This window comes from Candoia aspera, chromosome 2, assembly GCF_035149785.1.
Source record: "Candoia aspera isolate rCanAsp1 chromosome 2, rCanAsp1.hap2, whole genome shotgun sequence".
Lineage (NCBI taxonomy): Eukaryota > Metazoa > Chordata > Lepidosauria > Squamata > Boidae > Candoia > Candoia aspera.
Window position 1 is genome coordinate 242489768 of NC_086154.1, and position 20890 is coordinate 242510657.

General features: G+C 40.5%; 1 protein-coding gene across 1 annotated transcript in view; it reads right to left on the reverse strand.

Moving 5' to 3' along the window:
- The window catches only part of ITGA2 (integrin subunit alpha 2), a 68421-nt gene that overhangs the window by 16074 nt on the left and 31457 nt on the right, over positions 1-20890 (reverse strand). Inside the window, exons 6-18 of the mRNA XM_063295678.1 lie at positions 19803-19930; positions 18157-18305; positions 17166-17316; positions 15606-15771; positions 9136-9209; positions 8050-8185; positions 6986-7131; positions 6624-6767; positions 6250-6453; positions 5681-5817; positions 4852-4991; positions 3976-4127; positions 2077-2187 (exon numbers count right to left, since the gene is read on the reverse strand). Of these exons, the coding sequence (XP_063151748.1) occupies positions 2077-2187; positions 3976-4127; positions 4852-4991; positions 5681-5817; positions 6250-6453; positions 6624-6767; positions 6986-7131; positions 8050-8185; positions 9136-9209; positions 15606-15771; positions 17166-17316; positions 18157-18305; positions 19803-19930 (1838 nt within the window). The remainder of the gene's footprint in view (positions 1-2076; positions 2188-3975; positions 4128-4851; positions 4992-5680; positions 5818-6249; positions 6454-6623; positions 6768-6985; positions 7132-8049; positions 8186-9135; positions 9210-15605; positions 15772-17165; positions 17317-18156; positions 18306-19802; positions 19931-20890) is intronic.

Sequence of the window (20890 nt, forward strand, 5' to 3'; positions counted from 1 at the left end):
TGGAACAAGGGTATTTATGGGTATAGTAAAGGTAAAGGTTTCCCTTGACGTAAAGTCCAGTCGTGTCCGACTCTAGGGGGCGGTGCTCATCTCCGTTTCAAAGCCTTGGAGCCGGCGTTGTCCATAGGACACTTCCGGGTCATGTGGCCAGCATGACTCACGGAACGCCGTTACCTTCCCGCCGAAGCGGTACCAATTAATCTACTCACATTTGCATGTTTTCGAACTGCTTGGTGTGCAGAAGCTGGGACGAGCAACGGGAGCTCACCCCGCCGCGCGGTTTCGAACCGCCGACCTTCCGATCGACAGCTCAGCGGTTTAACCCGCAGCGCCACCGCGTCCCTATTTATGGGTATAAATCTGCATTAAATAAATACTAATGCATCTCCGTAGTTCAACTTCCGCACAAAGAATAGGAAAAGTCTGAGAGCTACTGTATATCAATACGGGAAAGAAATCTTACTTTTATTTACAGAATATCTAAGTATAGCAAAGGTAATCATGAAGATCGAGAAATTGGAGCAACTTCGTATGAGGAAAGGTTACATCTGGAACTTCTTTGTATTGATAAAATGATGCAGAGGGAACATGATACAAGCATAGTGAAAACAGATTCAGGCCTAGATAAACAGACACATTTTGTAGACTAGGTCACAACTTGCAGACTGTCACACAGCAATTCAAGAGGATGCTCTGAAATGCTCTTTACTCACTATAGGGAGACATGCACCACCCAAGTTCCAGGGGCCTCTTAAAAATCTCTCTCTTCCCTCAATGGTTCCCTGGATTAATGTTACAAATATTCCTCCCTTCCCACACCTTATTTTTTATTTTTTTTAATCCCATCTTTATTATTTTTATAAATAACCCAAGGTGGCGAACATACGAAATACTCCTTCCTCCTCCTACTTCCCCACAACCACCACCTTGTGAGGTGAGTTGGGCTGAGAGAAAGTGACCCAAGGTCACCTAGCCCGTTTCATGCCTAAAGTGGGAATAGAACTCAGTCTCCTGCTTTCTAGCCTGGAGCCTTAACCACTAGACCATTTTAATGTCTTTGCTCTATTATCTTTATTAAACTCCACATACGCCACTATAAGATCTTCTGACATCAGTTACTTAAAGGGAGAGGCTTTTCTCCTTTTGGTGTAACATCAAGATCCAGGGTTATTCAATGAAACTAAATAGTAAGAAATTGAGGATAGATAAAGTGCAGTGTGTCATATACTGCACCATGATATTGTAGTGTAAGTTATATAAAGCTGTGGTAACTTGGATGGCTTTAATGAGGAATTACATAAATTTTGGGAAGACTATCAAGCAAGTCCAAGAACATATGCCTTTTAATAAATTTGTTAGTCTGAAAAGTTGCTATTGGACTGTTAATTTTGGGCTACTACTTACAACTAAATGTTTCTTTCCAGCTACTTTTGGCATTGGAAGTAGTATATGTGCACTTCAGTGCTAGTTCTTGGGGGATATAAACAGAATAGTGCTATTATGTCTCACTCACTGTTTTTTCATGAATATCTAATTGGGTATTGTGGGAAAAAGATGTTGCATTACATGGGCCTTTAGTTTGGCCTGGAAATTAAGGAAGATACCATTACTGGTGAGTGGAAATAGCAATCTCCATCCTTCTCCATCCAGGAGTCTTCAGTAACTTGTTACTGTTTGGCCCCTACCAGGATTTGGAGGGTAGTTGTGGCTAGTGGTGACAGTGAATATTTTTACTCAGCATTTTAAGATAGGTCTAGAAGAATCTCAGGTTTGTAATCTTCAACCCTCTTTGGAGGCAAGCATTTGCTATAAAGTTTACAGCACTGGAAGATGCATGGGTAACCTGCATGTAAAGGGTGGGATATAAATCAAATAAATAATCAACATCATCACTACCACCATGACATTTTATTTTTGTTTGTTCTAAGTATGGAACCGATACCCAGGCAGACATCATAATTGAACCAATAACCCTACAATGCTGCAATCAGGCCTAGTTTTCTCCCATGGAGGTATTCACACTGTCCATGCAGCATCTCATTAAAAACACAGTAAAAGGAATATTCATTTACTTACACTGTAAACAAGACATGTAGGAGACGTTTTATCAAGAACAGGGCTTGAATTGGGGTTCTTGAGCCCAACATCAACGCGCACATTAAAGGAGTCAATAGCATCAGAAGGGTTCTATAAACATAAACATGCACACAAACCTTTAATTGTTTCTCTTTGATCTTTCTTATTTAAATATATGTAACTAATGGCTAATAACATTAAAATATTGCTTGTTAAGGCACTTCTGAACATTTCAATAGGACAGGCTTGCAAATAAAGGCTTTTTTTTTAGATACAACCCTTTCTGGCTTGCATTTATTCAATTGATATCCAATACCTTGGAAAAGAAATCTGCCAAGCTAGCCAGTCAGATGAAATTGCTACCTTAGCAGGTTAGCTCAGTGACTAAGTGCAAGAGGAAGGCCCAAGGAATGTGTGCTATCATATGAACCTGGCCTAGCTGAAATTGCTGTAGTATCACCTTCAGAATTGAGGCCACTGGCAATGGGAGACCCTTCGTTTGTTGGTGGTCACATCCCAGTGATAACATATTCTTCCCAAATGCATCTGGCCACATTTAATTTTAAGCAGCAGGTGAAGGCAGATTTACTCTGATGAGCATTTCATGGATAGTAAAGGTAAAGGTTTCCCTTGATGTAAAGTCCAGTCGAGTCCGACTCTAGGGGGCGGTGCTCATCTCCGTTTCTAAGCCTTAGAGCCGGCGTTGTCATAGACACTTCCGGGTCATGTGGCCAGCATGACGACTCAGAACGCCGTTACCTTCCCGCCGAAGCGGTACCTATTGATCTACTCACATTTGCATGTTTTCGAACTGCTAGGTGAGCAGGAGCTGGGACTAGCAACGGGAGCTCACCCCGCCGTGCGGTTTCGAACCGTCGACCTTCTGATCGACAGCTCAGCGGTTTAACCCGCAGCGCCACCTATTTCATGGATAACTGAGTTTATTCTTGATGTTACTGTACTCTTGTTGCATTTACCTCTGCTTTTATTATTAATACTAATGACAAGGTTCTATAAGTGACTAAGCATATATCAAGTAATTCTAATATATTGTATGAAAGTTAATTTATCATTTTCCAGAAAAAAAAAATGGCCATTGTAGGGCCAAGTTTCAGAAAAAACTTTACTTATGGGGATTTTTCATAATAAAATATTTCTCTGTAGAAAAAATGTCAGAGTATAAAAAAAATCTAGGCAGACTACAGGAAAATGTGCTTTAACCTAATTTTCTCCCTGCATATTCTTCCCATTATAAGATTCCATTCCGCAAACTCTGCAGACTTTACTCCACTTCTCCAGAAATACAATCTGGTCAAACTTTACTACTGTGGTTATAATTCGAAATAACCTAGCCTCATTTTTACATATATACAGGTAGTCCTTGCTTAATAATCATTTGTTTAGCAACGGTTTGGAGTTACGACAGTGCTAAACCTGACTTGAACCGGTCTTCGCACTTACAACTGTCACAGCATCCCCATGGTCACATGATCATGATCTGGGCACTTGGCAACCGGTTTGCATTTATGACCATGGCAATGTCCCGCAGCGTGAAATGATCACCATTTTCAACCTTCCCAGCTGGCTTCCAGGAAGCAAAATCAATGGGGAACTGAGTGATTTGCTTAACAATCACATGGTTTGCTTAATGACCATGTGATTTGCTTAACAACTGTGGCGATTCACTTAATAACTGCCGCAAAATGGTTGTAAAATTGGGTCAGATTCGCTTAGCAACCAAAATTCCTGTCCCATTTGTGGTCATTAAGCATCTCCTAATGACATCACATCATAGGAAGGGTTTCGGCAGCCTGCTGTTCAGGTCAGGAAGCTGAGCTGCGGACTGGGTTCCAAAATGAGTTGTCTAATTCTGGAATGGAACTCTTGGCTAATTTTTACCTGGATGTTAAAAATATGATTCACACACTTCTTTGAAGAGCGGACTATGATACTATTCTGCAGAGACCTCTCATTGTTTTGTCTGAATAATCCTCTAGAGGTAATGCGTGAAGATAAGAGATCCGCATCCAATGTTAAGTTGTACCTAATATCTAAAGATGAAAAAAATGATATAAGTGTCTGTCACAGCTCAAGGTGCAATCCAGCCTATTTTTTAACTGGGGGTAAGCCTGTCTAAACACTTTAAGATTCATTTCTACGCAAACAAAGGGTCAAGAAAACAACCCCTGAACCTCCCAGCCATGATAAGTACTAGAAACGACAGTGATACATTATAAACAAGCCCTCTAACCTGGACCATCCAGGTTGGACTAAATGTATTGGACTACAAATCCTATATGTCACAACGCCAATGCATATTAGGACAGCACTAGTTTGGGAACTTTGCCATAAACTAACAGTGACAAAAAAATGGAATTGTCGCCAGAAGAAAGACTGAAAAACACTTGAAATCTTTAAAATTTATTTTCAAGTGCAGTCTAGTTTAAGAAAAATAAGATAAAATCATGGAGAAATATTCATCAATCCATAATCACATTATTGTTGCGATTTGACAACTAAAGTATTCAAAAAAGACTACTATCTTCTGTGATTTATGAATATGCTAAGGCAGTTTATGACGATTATATTCTTGGTAGATTTTGCAGCAATAAAGCCATTTGTATTCAAACAAAAGTTACACATTTTTTAGAGTTTTGCACTGCATCCAGATTAGATTGTGAGTATGGGGGAGGGAGAGAGTTTTATTTAATTGACATTTGCAAATAATGTCTTCAATGAAAAGATGTGTGCAAATCAACAAAGAGAAATACCCACCCACTTGTTCACTCCTATGGATAGGCCTAAAAGTTGCACTGAAACATATGTTTAAATCTATTTCTGTATTCTTGTTCTGTATACTGATCGTCGTAGGAGTAGATGAAACATGTATAGTCACATTGGCTATACTCTGTGACCTAAAACAGAGGAAGGAAGATTTCTGTGATCTCAGTTATAAAAAATTTACATAATCAATTTTAAACAAAAATAGCTGGAATCCTACTAGTAGGGAGTAAGCTCCACTGAGTATCTGATTGCAGAATTTCTGATTAATTACACATACAGTAGAACACTTAAAACTTACAATTTTTTTTTTTAATTCTTGAATGGGGGAGAGATTTTAAAGAATTGTGAAATTTAAAAGGATTTCATGCATACAGTATTCGTATGGTTGGGGAATAGCAAAAACTAAATATTTCACCAACTGTAAATATCTATTTCCTGTCCATTTGTATCAGGGACATGTAGCACTTTCAACTGAAAGTAGAAAGGTGCTTTGGAGTGGGTCCTGACAACCATGTTTTTTCCTGGTATGGCATGGTTGTCCTCTGCAGCTGTTACATGATCCCAGGAAAATATGTTTTTGGCTTAAGGTGTTATACACAAGTGTTATGAGTGTACCCTTGTGTCCTCTGAAGATCCTTTTGCCTCTGAATCTGAAACACCCAGTTTACATCTGAGGCTGGCTGTATGTATGGATAAATTTATTGTATATGTACAGTGTGTCAATTAGATTAGAGTAGTGTGTAAGAAAGCTAACTGAAGTGTGGATTTTTTTTTCCCTTTAAGGGTATTTTCTTTATTTCCTTAAAAATTGTCTATTCACCAGAGTTGAATTATATTTCCATTGGCACCCACAGATACATCTGTTATTCCATCATCATTTAAATCAATATGACCATCTATTGATCTTCCAAAATACTGGAGTTGCTGAGGAAATGCAGAGTTTGATCCTGAAATTTTCTGAAAGAGAGGTTAAAAACCAGTCAAGAATGTTGACAAACTAAACAAATAATTAGCAATTAATGTCACAATCAAAGCAAAAATATCAGAAGGGATAAAAAGGTATACCAACGTCCATGGACGTTAAAAAAAATCAGTGGAACTAATCTGACCTTTAAACACAATATAAATTAAAGCATTGCCTTGTCTTAGACTATAAGGTCATCCATATGAGAGATTTTATGATAGGTTTTTTTGGCAATTCATCAGTGAACACAGTGCAACGATAAAAATGGGGCCAGATGAAATACTAGCTACTTGCCTGCCAATGAAAATATATAGCAAAATAAATTTTCTGTGAGTCTGGAAAAAACCTTGTTTAGGCAAAGAATGAGAAACAATGCATCCTAAATCAAAAAATATTCTGCAACAGTAGAACATCATATTCCTTACCTGGGAATATTTAGTGTGTAATCTCCTTCGTTTACCATTATAAATGTATATAGCACCAGCATTCTGGTTTTCTAATGGTGCTCCAACTATCACATCATTAAAGCCATCCAAATCAATATCAGAAACAGCAGTGATAGCAGATCCATACCGAGCATTTTCTAGTCCTTCAGGACCTTCAAGGACTTCTCGTTTGTCCAAAATTCCCTTTGATAAAAGATCAAAAGGAATGGAAGGGAGATTTTGTTAGTGTTCTATTAAGTATACTAATTTAAGATTATGATCTCTAAATACAATTTTTTGAAATAGGAATAGCAAGCATTGGGAAAAACTGGGGGGAAACCTAGTGGTCGGAAACCCAACCATTTTACAGGTACCTTTGTCACTGTGAACATGTAGACTCTTCCTTCTTCTTTTTTTAAATTATTCATAAACATTGGTGCACCAACCAACAGCACATCTGTTATGGAGTCTCCATTAACATCAACAGAGCATACTACACTGCCAAAATAAGAACCAATCTGAAATGACATAATCGTTACTGTCAGATGGGACATGGAAGCCATACTTCATAAGAAATTTATGCAAGCAATGCACAAGATTGTAAACATGTAAAATTATCATTATGGAAATACAAATGAAGATTTCTTATAAGGTCTATTTTAAAAGAGCAGTTTTATTCACTGCAAAGAGAATAAACACACAACTGTGAAAACTTAACATTAAATGCAGCACTTGCCTGTTCTCCTCTTTGAGAGTCAATGATGGTTATCTTGCCATAGTCATCAACCTCATAAACCACAACTCTGCCAGTGTAATTGGACCGTGGAGCACCAGCAACAAAATAGACCGAATTTTCCATGGAAAGAACAGCAAGAGAATAACCTGAAAGTCCAAATTATAGTTATAATGAACAAATAACAATGGTGTAGCTAAAACAAACAAACAAAAAACTGTAGTACAGCTTACTTGTAGAGCAATCTTATTGAAATTTTGCATTTTAAGTCAGGGTTTCCATCTTCCATAATTATTACTGTAGGATATTCACTGTTGTTCAGTAATGCTTTCTACTAGTGAAAACTGACCATTGGATATATAATTCCTTAAGAATTCTATATAAGCTGCCACTTACTGCATTTCCTATCTTTCACCTAGGTAGGATTAAAGGAATTATATCTTGTCCAGAGTCTTGAATATCTCTGCATCATTCTCAAGGTCATGCACTGAAACAGTGTTTAGCGACATCAAGAAAACAGCTGTAATATACAGAGTGTTTTCTTCTTTGGGATGATTCATCGTGAAGCAAAAATCGGTGTAGAAAAAAATCATAATCATTTCATGCCTCCCACAGCTCATAGGAATCTTCTGTCTTATAGAAGACAGTTTGTACATGAAAATATTATGAATTATACTATCTATGTGCAGGTGGGGCTTGAAAGTACGTGCAAATGGGATAAACCAGCATGTTAAATTTATACTGATTAGTTTAAATTTGTAACTTTGTTTACAAATTTATTTAACTATTTAATGCTTAAATGCTGCTTAAAACTTCCAGTACTTAACATTTAGGAAATGTACCCCAGCCTAATCCTTCTAGACCTAAAACTGGTGCAGATGTCCAGATGTCTTGAACTATAACTCCCAGAATTCCCTGTCTGGATGGGTAAAGCTCATCTAAGACAGCAATCTTTAATTGAATTCATTCACTAATTCATTACCTTTTAAGGGTTATAAACAAGAATTTTAAATGTTCAGCTACATTTGATAAATATTCTGCTGAGGCTTTTTGAATCAGTCTCTCACCTAAGTAGGAGTTCCGATTTCTTTGCAAGACATTTTGAAATGTTGTATTGGGAAATATGATGTCTTTTTCTCCTCTCTTCTGGACCACTGTTCCAGTCCATTCATAGGCCCCAACAGCACCCAACATCAGAACTCCCTTAAGAGAAAACAAAATCAAGACAATTAAATGCAACCTTGTGTTTCAATTAATAGCTTTTAATGATACAGTTAAAATGTTGTTAGTGCTCACTTATGCGCACAGTTGCCAGAGTCAGAGACCTGTAATGTGTGCCATCCAGCATTTTTTATTCCAACTAACAATGTTTCCCAATGTCATGCCTGAGGTTCTTGAAATGGGAGATGCAGGTGTCAGACACTTCGTGCATATAAAACACACAGTTTTGTCACATAGCCAATGCCCCACCTTGGCAATTTAATTCCATGCTTTCCTGGCAATACTTAGAAGGATAAATTACATGGCTTACATGGCTATTTTTTACAGGTTCCTTCCTTCCTTCATTTGATTTATATAGCTGCCCATCTCAGCAAGTGACATTACTAAATCATATTATTTGCCCATGCCTGTATATCCCACTTAAATATTATCATTCATGGGAAGAGATCCCCACATCAATCTCTTACTGATGTTACACGTGGAGACTTCAGACTCCTTTATGTCTTGATCATACCTTTGGTCCGTCTAAGGGGACCAGTGATAACACCAAATCATTATTGGCTTCTAATCTTCTAGATAATTATTGGCCAGTCTCATATCTGTTTTGAGTAAGATTCTGGAGTGGTGGTAGTGCCACAACTTCAGATTTCCTGGATAAAGAAAGATGTCTTGGGGGTTTGCTGTTCTTTGTATAGTTTTTAATCTTATTATTTATAAGATTAAAAACTATTATAAGCACATTATAAGCTATTCGGAGTCTTCTGGCTGGAATGGTATATAAAACTGAGTCAAACTAATAAACTGGCTCAGTCTTAAACTAAGTTCTGGCCCAATTTTGGAGGGGAAAAAAACCTGCCAATTTAAATTGGAACTCCCAAGTCAGGTTGATATTGTTCCCATCCCAATACAATTTGTTGTAGGATCTCTATTACCTTTTGCTGTGAGTAAGAAGCACTGAAACCCACTTGTGACATTTCCATCTGGAATAAGTCACCTTGATTGGTGCCTAGCGAGAAGAAAAAAAATCATTCATATGCTTAACACCACTATTTCAAACAAACAAGCATGTTACATAGAAATAAGCCATAGGTTTTAAGAACCATTGAGATCCAAGAGGAACTGCAGATATAGTATGAATATTTTAATTATTTTACCATACTAAACACCCAGCCATAGAATCAGAGTTGGAAGGGGGAATTTAAGTCAGTGCATCCAATGCTCTGCTCAAAGCAGGAATCCAAATTAAAGCATCCCAGACAGATTATTGTCCAGCTACTGCCGAAGCTAGCAATCCAGCCTGCTTTATCATCCAATGTAACGATTGCCTAAACGGGACGAGGTACTGCAAACGGGAGCGGAGGCGGCGGGAGTCGAGGATGGATGTCACTTCGAAGTGTTGCTGGTTGTCAATCATGAGGGGAGGTGGAGGAATGGGTTGTGGGTGCCAACGGTCCGACGACAGGCAGTGTTTGAGTAAACTACAATGGAAAACAGGGTGCAAACGTTTAAGGTTGTGGGGCAAATCAAGTTTAAATGTAACAGGGTTGAGCTGAGCAACAATTGGAAAAGGGCCGACAAATTTAGGGCCAAGTTTCTTAGACGGTTGTGGAGACTTAATAAATTTAGTTGATAAGTAGACTTTATCCCCGACCACAAAGGATGGTTCCGGGGAACGCTTTGCATCGGCATGGCGTTTATAGGTAGCCTGGGCATGGTTAAGAGCCAGTAGAATATTAGACCATGAGTCTTTAAGAGAATCTGCCCATTCAGCAAGGGTGGCTGGTAGCGGTTGAGGATGAGGAAGTTCAGGAATAGGAACAAAGTCACGTCCAAAAACTGTTTTAAAAGGAACTTGGCCAGTGGTTTGATGAACGGAATTGTTGTAAGCGACTTCAGCAAATGGGAGTAAATCGACCCAGTTGTCTTGTTGGTAGTTAACAAAAGCCCTGAGATATTGTTCCAATGTAGAATTAACCGCCTCTGTAGATCCGTCCGTTTCCGGATGCCAGGCGGTGGAAAGCGACTGTTTTGTACCTAAAAGTTTTAAAAATGCCCGCCAAAATTGTGACGTAAATTGTGTACCTCTGTCACTCACCAAACGGGCGGGGATACCGTGGAGGCGGTAGACGTGGATGAGGAAGAGGCGTGCCAGCTGTTGGGCGGTGGGGATAGAAGCGCAGGGGATAAAGTGGGCTTGTTTGGAGAAAAAGTCCTTGACGACCCAAATGACAGTTTTGCGTTGACTAGGGGGTAGATCAACAATAAAGTCCATGGAGATGTCCTGCCAAGGGACAGATGGAGTGGCAACAGGTTGAAGGAGACCTTGGGGTTTCCCTGGTTTGCGCTTTATCGCCGCACATACAGGGCATGCAGTGACATACTCCTTTAAATCCTTGAGTAAAGTTGGCCACCAGAATTGCCGGCGAACAAGGTGTAAAGTTTTTACGTAGCCAAAGTGTCCAGCTAGCTTGTCATCGTGGCAGCGCTGGAGGATGGTTTTTCGCATTGCCTCGGGGATATAGAGACGATCGTTGCGCCAGGCAAAACCATCGGTGAAAGTTAAAATGTGTCTATTGGTTTGCAACCAAGTATCTGTTTTAAGGTGGGAAAGCAACTGTTGTTGCAAATCGGAAGGAATTGACAAGTGTGGCGAGCGGCTGGAAGGCAAAGCGGCTGGAGGCTGATTTGCTTGCGCTCGGGTCTGGCTGCGAGTGACTGCCGCCAAACTTAATTGTTTGTCGGTCCAGACGGTACCTTGGACCGTTGGCCCTGGGCCAGCATCTTGGGGTCTGCGTGAGAGTGCATCAGCTAAAAAGTTTTTCTTGCCTGGTATAAATTTAAGGGTGAAGTCGAAGCGGCTGAAAAACTCAGCCCAGCGGAGCTGTTTGGGACTGAGTTTTCGACTGGTGCTTAGAGCTTCCAGGTTTTTATGGTCAGTCCAGACTTCAAAAGGGATTGAAGTGCCTTCCAATAGGTGTCGCCATGTTTCTAAAGCCGTTTTTACAGCAAAAGCCTCTTTTTCCCAAACGTGCCATCTTCTCTCTGTTTCAGTGAATTTGCGAGAGAGGTAGGCACAGGGTTTTAAAGCGCCAGATTGGTCAGCTTGTAGTAGAATTGCTCCTATGGAAAAATCCGAAGCGTCCACTTGTAGAACGAAAGGTTTAGAGGGGTTTGGATGCTGTAAAATTGGTTCTGTGGTGAAGATTTGTTTGAGCGCTTCGAACGCTTGCTGACAGGCTGGAGTCCATTTAAGGAGTGCGCCTGGGTTCTTTGAACGTCGCGTATCCCCCTGTCCTTTAGTTTTTAACAGTTCAGTAAGGGGGAGGGCGATTTCTGCAAAATTTTGAGCGAATGCCCGATAGAAATTAGAGAATCCAAGGAAACTTTGTAATTGTCTCCTGGTACGGGGAGGCTCCCATGCTACAATAGCTTCTACTTTTGCAGGGTCCATTTCAATGCCCTGAGCTGAAATTCGGTACCCTAGGTAATCAATTTGCGACTGATGAAATGCACATTTTGACAATTTGGCGTACAACTCTGCCTTTTTCAACTTAGCCAGTACCTGACTCACCAAGTGGATATGTTCTGACATGGTTTCAGTATAAATCAATACATCATCCAAATATACCAGTACCCCCTTAAATAGGTGGTCATGCAAGACCTCATTGATTAGTTGCATAAAAACCCCAGGTGCCCCAGACAAACCGAATGGTAAGACCTTATATTGGAAAGCCCCAAGAGGACAGTTAAACGCTGTTTTCCACTCATCCCCTTTCCTTATGCGAATGCGAAAATAAGCTTCTCTCAAATCCAGTTTGGAGAAAATTTTGCCCCTGGCCAGATGTGATAACATATCTTTGATCAGGGGCAAAGGATATTTATTTAATATTGAGACCGCATTGAGCCCGCGGAAATCGGTACAAAGCCTTAAAGACCCATCCTTTTTTGGCCGAAATAGGACAGGAGCTCCTACCGGGGAATTTGCCGGCTCAATGAAACCTCTAGCCAGGTTTTTGTCGATGAACTCCCTTAGCGTGGTAAGCTCTTTGGGAGACATGGGGTATATTTTTGGGTGAGGCAATTTTACATTTGGTAAAAATTCAATGGCACAGTCCGTTTTCCGGTGGGGTGGTAAGCGATCCGCTTCCTTTTCCCCAAATACTTCAGCAAACTCCTGATACTGATTGGGTAGTCCCTCAAGAGGTTGAAGCGTTTGTACAGTGGTATACGCTACCCCTCCACCCTCCATGTCCTCCAGTAGGTCCTTTTCGGGTACTTTATAAAATCCATCTGCAAACGTCACAGTTCTATGTAGCCAGTTGATGAAAGGGTTTTGTTGCACAAACCAAGGCATCCCCAAGATTACCAGAGGACCCCCCACTGGAGCTACCACAAATGGCAGCTTTTCTTGATGGGAGCCCATCTGCAAGGCGACCAGTCCCGTAGAAAGATTGACTGCTTTCCCTCCCGCCATAGTTCCATCCAATTGGGTGAAAATCATGGGTCTTGGCAAAGGGAACGTGGGCAGTTCCAGAGCCGCTACTACATCAGGGTGCATTAGGGAACGGGAGCAACCCGAGTCTAGCATGGCCCACACTTCCACTGTTTTGGTTTTTGAGCTCAGTTTAACTTTAACAGTCAGTGTGGGGAAGTTTCCACTCACCGAATCATGGTTACGCCCGGTTTCTTCCACCTGCCCTAGGGCGCCCTTCAGGGCAGGTGGTAGGCTTTTCCCGCCGGCTGCTCGAACAGCAACTCTTCCTCCTCTTCCCCGAAGGGTAGGTCGGAGGGGTCCAGTTCCGCGAGGGCTGCCTTCAGTTTCCGCGGTGGCACAGGAGCAGACGTCTTTACCGTGGGTTTCGTCTGTCGTTCCTCTGGACGGCGTCTCGGGCACGACGTGGCTCGATGCCCTTCTTTCCCACATCGGAGGCACTGACCCTTGGAGAACCGTTGTTCCCTCTCTTCTTCCCAGGTTTTCGGTTTGGGGCGGCTGGCAAGTCCAGATGTGCGCGCCCCTCTAGCGAGACGTGTTTGTCTAAGCTCTTTGGTATGGGCATAGGTTCGTAGGACATTTTCTGCGCTTCCTGCCAACTGAATCCACCCATATAGCGTTTTAGGGTCATCCCTTCCCAGAGCCCATCGAAGGATTTCAGGTTCAAGCCCCTGCTTGAACAATTCGATGATTGTTGGCTCGGACCAGTCTTCCACTTTTCCTGCCAAAGCTTTAAACTCCAACGCATATTTGGCAACTGAGAGGGACCCTTGGTAGATTTTCCGCAGGTCATTTTTGGCCGTTTCTTGAGCTAGGGGGTCTTCGAAATGCTCTTTAAGTGCCCACAAAAAGTCATCGAAGTCCTCTAACTCAGTTGCCTCAGCTTGGCATAGTTGCACATACCAATCCGCTGCCTTTCCTCTCAGCTTGTTGGCAATGAAATTGACCTTGCCATGTTCAGACCGAAAGTTTCGACCCCAATCTTCAATGTAGTGCTTGGCATTGGTAATAAAGAAGGAGAGCGTTGTGGGATCCCCATCGAACTTCACTCCAAATGGTGGGAAGGTTCTTGCCGGCTCAGCTGGCTGTGGCGGTGCCGCGAATGTCAGCGTGCGCCGAGCCCCCATGGGTGGTCGATCCCTAGGAGGTCTTGCCTCTCGCTCCCCCCCTTGACGGTCTGATCGAATCTTGCTTCTCCCCCGGGTCGACATGGTACTATGCCTGGGGTACTGTGACGGCTCTTCCTCCCAATCCTCCGGGGTGGGCTCTACCTCTCTGGGTAGATCCTCTTTGGGTAGATCCTTGAGGATCGTCACTATTAAATCCATTTTATCTTCTAATGCCCTCATACGGGCCGGAGTGACCGGTTCCTCCGAGGGTTGGTTGGTTACCACCACCCGCGGTGACAAGGGGACTTCATGCTCCCAGGTCAATTGTGGAGACCCCCTCCCCTGTACTCTTTCCATGACAGTTCTATGTTCACTCCTGAGACTCTCCTGCATGGATATCAGCAGCTCGTCCAATTGGATATCTCGCAACTCCCGACGTGCTGCTCTTTGCGCTCTCGAAGTTAGCACTGGCCGACTTTTGGCCGCCTCCCGCTCTTCTTCGCTTCCCTCACTTGCGCGAAGTTGAGGTTCTGTCATCGCTAGCGTTCCCTCTTATCCAATGATTGGATGGGGCTAGCGGTAAATGGATAAAATGATTCTCAGCTTTATGTAACGATTGCCTAAACCCAAATACTCAGTCTCACAAGCTCGGGCTTAAAGATAACTGATTTATTAAAGGAATAGTATGCAAATACAGAGAAAGCTGAGAATGAGCAAAAGCGCGCCAAATACAAACTTAAAAGCTTTGCTTGAAAGCAGATCCCGCCCCATCGCCCGTCAGAACGCTCCCCCTCCCAGGTGCTAGAAGCTGTTAGACGCGCCTGGGAAAGTAACCTTGAACAGGAGCGCAAACCCAAACATGCATTCCAAGCCCTCCAAACAACGGAGGGCGAAGGAATGGAAAAACCCCGGGCGAAGGAACACGGAACAAAAGAAGACATGTGAAACGTTACAATGTTAACCAGACATTGGAATGGGAACATGACATCCAAGCTTCAGATCTTATGTCTTTTCTCTCTCAGTTACATGTGATGAATTTCTTGCTACTTGTTTCTTGGCTTGGGTGTGGATGCCATCTATTCTTTGCTTCAGCCCTTGACAGTTTCAGCCTCACAGGGTTTGTGTGTGTGTATGCATGTGCGAATGAGAAAGACAGTACCCTGTGTGTGAAAATGAGTTGGGGATCAACTACATTTAGAAATGGGGTATTGTATTTGGAAGGTAATTAATTTCAACTGGTAGCCCTAATTCAATTTTTTTTTTTTGCTGTTACTATTCTATTTTAAAGTGCAGCCTTGGATCTACCTATATGCACAAAGATATACAAATTGTCATGTGAGCATGTCTGCTGGCAGAAAAATATCCCCAGGATTGGTTTCAGAGAGAGCTGGAAACTCTAATTGACAAGGTAGAGAAATTGGGCAACGTGTAGGAGTTTGAGGGGGCTTATAAGCTGTTTTCTGTCTGATCTTCCTTTGGGCGGGGGAACATCATCAGGCCATGTTATTTCAGATAAATATAGTGGTATGCTCTGCAACAGAAAAGTTGTGATACTTTCTTGAAAAAAATGAATTGCAACATTCTTTTAATATTGATGAATATCTTTAGGAATATTTATGTTTGTTGACTTTATCTTAAAAACAACAACACTAAATCCTATCCTTTGCTCCCTACTGGAAATTGTCCATCCTTCCACATACAGGTAGGATATGCCTTTAACAACTCACCCTGGAAATTCCAGAAACTGGTTATCACATATTTTCCATTTTTAAATAGGATTTTAAAATGGTATATTTGTTACCTTCTAAGCTGAAAATTCGTTCCCCAAGTGTTCCTGCTTTTTCTAAAAGTGCTTCCTCAGAGGACACATTAAAAAAATATTTTGATGTAGGGTGGCTAGCAATTCCTTTGATTTCTGCAATTAATTTTTTAGTATCCATCTCGTTTCTAATTAAATATCCTAATACCTAGGAAAAAAATAAGAATGGAAAAACATGTTTAATAAGAAATGCAAAGAGGCAGTATATAAGAAATCTGAAATGACTGCATTTGCTGTGTTTTCTCCTCTATTCCTTTACCCAATTCAATGTTTTAAAATTGTTGGCAATGAGAGATCCATGAAACAGGGTGGTTTTTTTTTTAACATAGACATTTTCTCCCCTCACCAAGCACACAGTAATGAGAATTAAAGGTGCGTGAAGAGAACTCTTTAAACAAGAGGTGCTGGTCTGCAGCTCCTTAAACCAAATGCCTCTTTTCTCAGGATCGTGCTACACTTATGGAGGGCAATCATGCAATCCTGGGAAAAGATGTAGCTACTTAAAGAATTGCAAACAGGAGTTCTGTAAGTAGCCTTGTGCTTTCTGAAGCACCTTTTTGCCTTTGATTTCAAAATGCTGCATGGCTATTTTATATTGACTAGACATTTATCTAGAGCAGTGTTTCTCAACTTTGGCAACCTGAAGATGTGTGGACTTCAACTCCCAGGATTCCCCAGCCAGCTGGCTGGGGAATCCTGGGAGTTGAAGTCCACACATCTTCAAGTTGCCAAGGTTGAGAAACACTGCTCTAGAGTATCAGAGCAACAGTTGCTTTATGCAGAGAAGAAGCAAGAGCAAGATGCATGTCTGGTTCTGGGTGGAATGGCCATCTTCACATCAGGAGGAACTGATGTGCTTGAGGGCCTGTATCTGGCTGTTGTTTTATCAAGAGGTCAGTAGATCTGCTTTAGACAAGGCCTTAGAAGACAGAAGACACACCAAGACCAATGCAAAAAGGAAAATTCCTTAAGTAAATTCAATTAATTAACATTATTGTCCCACTAAACAACACATTTACATTTAATAAACATATTGCACCTGATAATTATATGAATAAACCAAGTTATATATATTGCATTTTATATTCTTAAAACAGCAAAGTGAATTAGACCAGCAATTATTAAGGTAATTATATTCATCATATAATATTGTATCTATCCACTATATGTCTGTCTGTGTATGAATGATTATGCTAATCCCCACATCAGAAGCGAAATGAGTTGACATGCCTTCTCTGGGGCATCCCACAAACTTCAGAACTCTTGAAGGCCCATGAAGTTCTGTCCCTCATGGTTTTTAGAAGATCTTTAAAGACAATTTTATTTCTCTAGACCTCGAACCTGAGATAGGTTTATTGATGTGTGCCTTGGGAGAATATGGATTTATAATTTCATTTACTACTATTGTTGCTTTTATATGTGTCAAAATCCACCCAGAGTCTTGATTTGGGTGGGCTATAAATATTTTAAAACAAGTTTTTAAAAAACTATTCACCTAAGGCCAACAGAAATTAGAGTTGTGAGAATGAAAACTTTACTTACAGCTATGCCAAACCTGGTGATATTATCCGCATTGCATTTAGCTATTACTTCCGGCATATCTGAGCCATCATGAGATTCACCATCTGTGACAACCACCATGACTTTTGAGGCTGTTGGTCGCCCACCAGCTTTTTTTGAGAAAGCATGTTGTCTGCAATAGACCACAGATGCAATTCACATGACATGAACCTTGCTTTTTATGCACACTTTCATTACCAGTTCTCACTAGCAACAAAATAAAGGTGGAGGGCAGTTTCACTGCAGAATTCTTTTAATACTACACTAATTAGTCCACCATTAGTTTAATCTGGAATGGGCAACCAATGGACCATATGGGGCCACAGGACCTCATTTTTGACCTTCCCAAGTCTCCAGGATCAGGCTGCTGAAATTAAACAGCAAACCATCCAATTGCAAAAATGCTTGTTCCTCCCGATTATCAAAAGAAAAACAAAGTCAGAGGATGTACAGGCTGTTGGACTGGCTTGGACACCTAAAAAAAAGGAGAAAAAATGCATACATCCCAATCGCTCCAAACAAATAAGAAGCCTATAACTCCTGCCCACAACTAGTATGATGGGTTATCACAACCTCCCATCATAGCCCTGAACTGTTGATTGAAAAAAAAAAAGGCTTATTCATGCCAAATGATCAGCCACCGTATTTTAAACATACTCTCTTATGCCGATCTGTTGGCATTAACAGCATTCAGACTGCTTTAGTACTTAGTTTCTTAGAAGGACCCAGTTCTGCCTGCAAATCATAAAGAACTTTTAACCGTCAAGGTTTTTATTATATTTATTGTATCTGTATTATAGGGCTTTATAGTTTTATATTTTTATCTATCTTTTATTGTAAACCGCCCAGAATCCCTTTTGGGGGATAGGCGGTGATAAATTTGATTGATTGATTGATTGATTGATTGATAAATACATACATACATACATACATACACCCATTTACCTGAACTAGCCATTACTTTAAGCTTTACCTGGCATATTCAATGGCTTTGAATGTATTAGTCTGGTCCCCTCCATTCTGAGTGGTTTCTGACATTGCTTGTTCAACAGCTTTTTTATCGGTGTGCGTGTTCAGGTTGAAAACGATTCTGGGGAAATTGCCATACTGAATTAAGCCTACCTAAAATAATTTTTAAAAGAAATGAAAAAGAAAAGCATCATATACTAGCTTAATTCATGTGTTTCTCTGCATTGTACAAAATGCAGGTTTATTTGTCAATCTGTGCATAAAAACAGAGATTTTCTTATTATGGTTGCATCCAATGGATGCACTTGCAAAGCCTTTGTATATAATCTTCTCCATCCACTGCAGGCCAACTCCTTCTTCAAAGAACAGTTTTTGAGGACTGTGGGATTCAGTAGTAAACTATGGTTTAGGTGAACAGGATTTGTAGAATAAAACTTATTTTGGTAGAAAGAGTTTTACAAGATTTTCCGTATCAATCAAATTTCTGCTCTCTCCATGAATGACGGGGAATTATTTAACCAGCTGGGCTCATAAAAACACAAAGCTATGATTTAATGATGGTTTATTCAATAAAGCACAGTTGGCTGGGTTCACAAAAGGTGCTAATCCAAAAGCAAACCACATAATGGCTTAACCTAAGATCTGGCAGATCTGGAATATGATATCAAGGGACATGGTAGGTGGGTTGGACCATCCAAAGTTGAGTGCGACATTTCACGCAGCAGAAGTGTTTTCCATTAGCACAAAGGTTGCCAGTGTGCATAACTAATGTCTGAGAAGGAAGTACTTGCCTATATAACAAAGAAGAGAAGTTACTTGTTCTATACAAAACTGGATGAAATTATTTTTGAATATTTATTACAAGAAAACGTGAATAACACCACAGACACAAAGTTGAAGCCTTAGATATTTCTTGTAAATACTTATTAGCCCCACTCATCATCCTAACCTACAGTTTGTTTAACTATGCTTCCCTGAATTAGTTGGTTGGATTCACACAATATATTAAGTCAAAACCAGATCAAGCACAGTTAAGCAATTATACAGTGTACTCTGCAATAAACTTTGAAAAAATGAATTCAAAGCCTCCATAAACATTGGATGTCTTTATAGCAATGATAATATGGGCCCATTTCTTTTCTACTGAGGTATTACTGTTCATCAGGCAAGGTCGACGATTCCCAGACCATCTGCACCATCACAGCAATGAAATAATGCATCATAGCAGCAGTAAAGATGCATTTATTTATTTATTTATATTTATAATTCGAATTTCACCACCGCCCATCTCACTCAAAGAGTGACTCTGGGTGGTTTACAATTATTTCACTTGTTCCATTTAAAGTATATGATGCCTATTTCCTAAGATCCACCAAAAGCAACATTTGTGTCAGCTGGAACAAACATGCACTTAAGTATGGAAAGGAAAAACTACGGCTAATATTATGGAGGCCCCCTCAATTTATCTGGGGAGAAAATGAAGACCTAGTGGCACTTTGATGACTTAGTTTAAACTCTTACATTTTGTTTTGCTTTTTACTGCTTCTCATGCTAAAACTACAGAAAGAAAGCGTTCATGGTTAAAAAAAATAAGATACTTGTCAAGTGGCCAAAATCTGCTTTGCATTTATATTGTTTTAATTTGCTTACCTGTGTTTTTGTGGGCCCGATATCTAAACTTTGGATAAATTTTTTCAAAAAATTTTTCACAGATTCCCATGGATAAATACTGTTTGACTCGTCACATATCACCACCACGTCAATGGCCGACGAACAGTCTGCAAAAGAGGATGGTAGAAAGCAAGCTTCCCTAAGAACCCTTTCCTTCGCAACCTGTGTCACTTGATGTTAAACATTCACAGAGTTAAGTTAAAACTGCCAGGAAGTGATTTTTGCTCCTTGCAATTTTATATCAAAACTACATTCCTGCTAACAATGAAGTAGTGTCAGTAGTGCAAGAAGAATATCCTCAGTGTAATGAAAGGAAAGCTGCCTTATTTGAGTGGGGAGAGACTACTGTCTCCATTTTTAAGATGAATAAGATACAGGTAGTCCTCGTTTAGCAACCTCAATTGGGCCGGCAACTTGGTGGTTAAGCGAAGTGGCCGCTAAGTGAAACCACAACTGTGCTTATGATCTTACTTCAGTTTTCCTTTGCTTTACAGACCTGCAAAGGTCATAAATGTGAGGATTGGTCAAAAGTTACCTTTTCATCACCGTCATAACTGCGAATGGTCACTAAACAAGGCACTCGCTAAATGAGGACTACCTGTATTCTTTTCAGGACTAGAAGACACTGTGAAGTGGGAAGCATGTATTTAACTCTCTCTGTGCCAAGTGCAATGAGGCAACCACAGCTTCTATTTCAATCCTATTCCTGCTATCACTCCTCTCTGGAAGCAATTTGATCTGATCAGACCTTCAGCAAGCTAGAGAGAGAAGGTAAGGAAAAAGATTGGGAAGAGAAAGGCAGATGTACATATCTCACCTTCTGCTCTGTCTAGATAATTACATTTATACGGATGCTTTATTATAATTATTCAATATGTGAATAGTAAATAATAGTAATACATGACATGGAGCCTTGCTTTCCTTTGTATTATTTCAATAGTTACCCACTTACTAAAGTGGTCCAGTATAAATGCTCACCTGAAATTTAAAATATAAAAGCTTTTCAAAATTCCCCAAATAATATGGGCATGGGGCCAAATATACTATTAAGCGTTTCTATAATCACA